The sequence below is a fragment of the Halyomorpha halys genome, unplaced genomic scaffold (assembly GCF_000696795.3).
Source record: "Halyomorpha halys isolate HHAL.00 unplaced genomic scaffold, Hhal_1.1 Scaffold1494.1, whole genome shotgun sequence".
Classification (NCBI taxonomy): Eukaryota; Metazoa; Arthropoda; class Insecta; order Hemiptera; family Pentatomidae; genus Halyomorpha; species Halyomorpha halys.
Window position 1 is genome coordinate 2246 of NW_027110725.1, and position 3829 is coordinate 6074.

At 28.5% G+C, this 3829-nt stretch overlaps 1 protein-coding gene across 1 annotated transcript in view; it reads right to left on the reverse strand.

The window, feature by feature from the left end:
- Positions 1-429: 429 nt before the first annotated feature.
- Positions 430-3829, reverse strand: part of PIG-N (Phosphatidylinositol glycan anchor biosynthesis class N) — a 31085-nt gene continuing 27685 nt past the window's right edge. The window contains exons 14-16 of the mRNA XM_014435033.2: positions 3702-3785; positions 1876-2067; positions 430-842 (exon numbers count right to left, since the gene is read on the reverse strand). Coding sequence (XP_014290519.1) covers positions 594-842; positions 1876-2067; positions 3702-3785 — 525 coding nt within the window. The 3' untranslated portion in view covers positions 430-593. The remainder of the gene's footprint in view (positions 843-1875; positions 2068-3701; positions 3786-3829) is intronic.

The following is a 3829-nucleotide window of genomic DNA, read 5'->3' on the forward strand; positions in this document are numbered from 1 at the left end:
TTGTAATGGATTGGAAGTTTTGACTGTTTGTTTAGTAAATGTTCTTATAGTTGGAATTGACAAGCAGCTTCCTATCTTTACAGTCTAGAATAAGGATTACATGCCAGTCGTTTAGCCCGATGTGGTATTAAGTAACGGATCTGTTCGACAGGAATAAGTGGAGTATTATTAAAGGATACTGTGGGGCAGGAGGTCATGGGTTTGGGACAAAGGGTAAATGTGATTTGGTGGGATTTATTTTAATCCTCCAGTTTTGGCATCATTCTTCAAGGGTTTAACTAAAGTTAAAATTAATTTATGAAATACTATTTTAAATTTATATTTTTTTTAAACAATGGTAGACATATTATTAACTAAACAACGGTTGTTCTTATGTTTACCATCTTTAAAATCTTAAAAATGGGGAAGACTTATAATAAATACAAAGCATAATGGATTCATAAAACTTTAATAAGATAAAAAATATATAAATCTTATTTCATAATTAACATTATAGAATTTAATACAATTTAAAAAAAATAGAAAATCAAGACTAGAGTCAACAATTAGTTTTAAAAATACTTGGTACATTATTTTATAATTAAATCATAGCATTAATCATCATGCCATTTTCTAAATAGATTATCAAAGTCTGAACATGAATATATTCTTTGGGTTGTGATATATTTTGTACAGTAAAATAGTATGAAAAGAAAGAGAACTATAGATTTCATAATAATAAAATGGGATATTGATGTGCCAATTTCAAGCCAACTGCCTTTGTTTTTAACATTAAACAAAAACTGGACAGCCATAGAGTCACATAGTAGAAGCACAATCATGAATAATGATTTGGAATTGGCCTGAAAAATAAAATCAGAATTAATTGTAATATACTGAACAGTTCTAATTTTAAATTGTTTTATTTAAAAATTGAAGTTTATTAACGTAAAAGTAGCAGGTACATCAGATGTGCCTATGTACTTGACTATTTGTAAAAGTGCACTTATAAAAAAAACACTTGATCAGGTACTTTTATTCACTCTAAAGAAAATAGTTTGCAAACTGGGCGATGACCATACAAACTCTATTGTTATTAAATATTATTACATAAAGGTTTCTTAACTAAACCATAATGGGGTGATCACTACCCTTTAGAGACTGAGGGTAAGTACTACACTACATTTGAAGCTTCTTACAGTCTAAATATTGTTTAAATGGCACATAATAACTGAACCCTCCTAGGCTTCCTGTACTAAAATACTCGTTTAATAATGGACAAGGTGACAGATTCATTTAAAGAAAGGACTAACAGCTAGGAAATGTTAAATTTAGGTAATCATCTAATCATACAACTCAAGTCAGATGTATATTGTCACAAATGCCTTTAAGAAAAAATTTCATTTTTCAAATTCATTAGTTTTTATTAATTTAACTAAGGCATTTTTTAAAATAAAGTCTAATAAACAAAAACCTATTGCTCAGAGAGAAAAAAGGCCTAGGGAAAAAAGAATTTGCAATGGTAAACATAAAACATGGAGTTCTTTATGAGTCTCTTAAAAAGTAGCTATATTTAGTTTTGTTTAAATGTAATGTTAAAGGTATTATCTATAGTGGAAGACAAATTAGAATATTTAAATACATTAATTAACAGAAGTATCTAATTACTAAAATTTCTATAGCTGCCATAACTTTTTAATAATTAAACAATCAATTCAGTATTTTTATAAGTATGATAAAGATAGAACTTACAACAAGAAAGTAAAATTAATTAAATTTCTCAACAATCACTTAGCCATGTTCAAATGCACTCTACCAATGCATTTATGTAATACCCTCCCAAAATGTATATCATAAAATGGTAAGATTAAATTTTATCCAATTTAATATACTTACGTTTGTAATAAAGCAGACGAAACGAAAAGCAGATGTTACCAAAATAAAAGGTAAAAGAACTTTCACTATCATTAATGACATCATTAAAAATGGAGAAAATAATGTTATAAAAGAGCGGATCCAAGTCATGTCAAAAGAATTCAAAGATGCTAAATTTCCAATTCCAAAAAATGATAAAATAATATAAAATACCTGTAAAAGAATAGTTAAGGAAACAATGGGGAAAAAAAACAGTGATAGAACTAATCAAGCAAATAATTAAAATAAGCACACTAAGACCTTTTTTTATACTCATGAAAATCAATTCATTTTTCATAAATAAAAATAGTTTCGCAGATTGGAATGTGTAGGAAAAATAGGGTAAAAGTAGTGTTACCAGATAAAACTACAAAGCCTTTAATGTACGACAATCATTTTCTAAGTGAAGATGCAGAAATCATTAAACTAAATTTAAATTTTAAATACAGCTAAATATTGGAGTAGAATTAGATCTTGAAATAATTACAGTTACAATAATATAAATGGTTACATAAAATATGTTTTGAGGTATAAACCAAAATGTAGATGAGATAATTATGTTGTCTGAGAGATTTTTGGTTTTGATTGGGTTCTATAGAAGGAAGTATTAATGGATATTGTTAGTGTCATTGGCATCAAACATTCTAGGTTCATTATGACTTATTATTATTAGTTTGTATTAATAAATTTAATCTTTAATACCATGACTGACAAATTTATAACTTGTACTACTACTTTTAGTAGCAGTTTCTACATATTGAAGAATTTCTCACTGGGTATCATCAATATAAATTACTTCAGTGATACACTATCTTCAAAAAACTACTACTAAAATAATTTTCAAAATAACTATATAATTATAGCACAGGAATATAGTATTTAAATAAATAATATTCAATCCACTAATTTAAACTTTTGAGTTCAATGGGTGCATATATGCTTTCGGCACAAGTCATCAGTGTGGGCTAAGGCCGCATATATGTGTCTGACGATGTTTTCTATCAATATGCAGTCACTTTCGTGTAAAATTAATACAGGAGCACTCGTTAGTAATTTGCCTTCCTTAGGTAGCGATCGGGCACCATTAGGATTATAAACATCTCCAGGAATTTCCAAAAACAATTATCAATATATAGACTGACATCGCATTTTTTGCGATCGCTACGGGCACCATTAGGGTTATAAGCATCTCCGGGAATTTCCGAAACGGAAATCTCATTTTACGTCACTCTCCTTAAGTACACTAAATCTGATAAGGAAAACGATAAAATGGTATAACAAACTGGATTAACCGTTTCAGCTAATTGAAAGGCATTTTCTGTGGAAAAGTGAGAATCGTGCGGGAGCAAAACAGTTGACGAGAAGAAAATGTGTTGTTTGCGTAAAAGTAAGAGGAAGAGCGATAGGAATACCAAAAATGCGATGTGGGTCTATACATCGATAATTGTTATGAAATTTTTCACACACCATTAAATTATTAATTTTTGTTATACATATCAAATTAAGTTTTTTAGTTGATTATAAAATTTAATGTTTACAATAAATAATTTTAATACTCAAAAACAAGGCTCTAATTTTTAACCTTCTGTAAAAAAATTACTATTATTTATTACTGTTGGTGCCTTGAATAGTCACTTCAATGTAGCTAAAAAGTATTTTGGCCCCAGTGATACTACCTGAGCTCCATCTGTCCCTCCTGACGTTTCATCCGGGAGTATTCAGAGCTCAAAAGGTTAAATGAATAAACAATATCTCTATATTAATTAATATTTAAAGTGTCAGTACTATATTTTGAGAGAAAAGGATACAAAAAAGAAACTTCTTCTGAAGTCATTACAAGGTGTGCTTAATTCCACATCACCAATGATCTCACTCATTGAATAAGAAGAATGCTGAAACAACAATTATACAGGAATATAATAAATAAACATGAGTG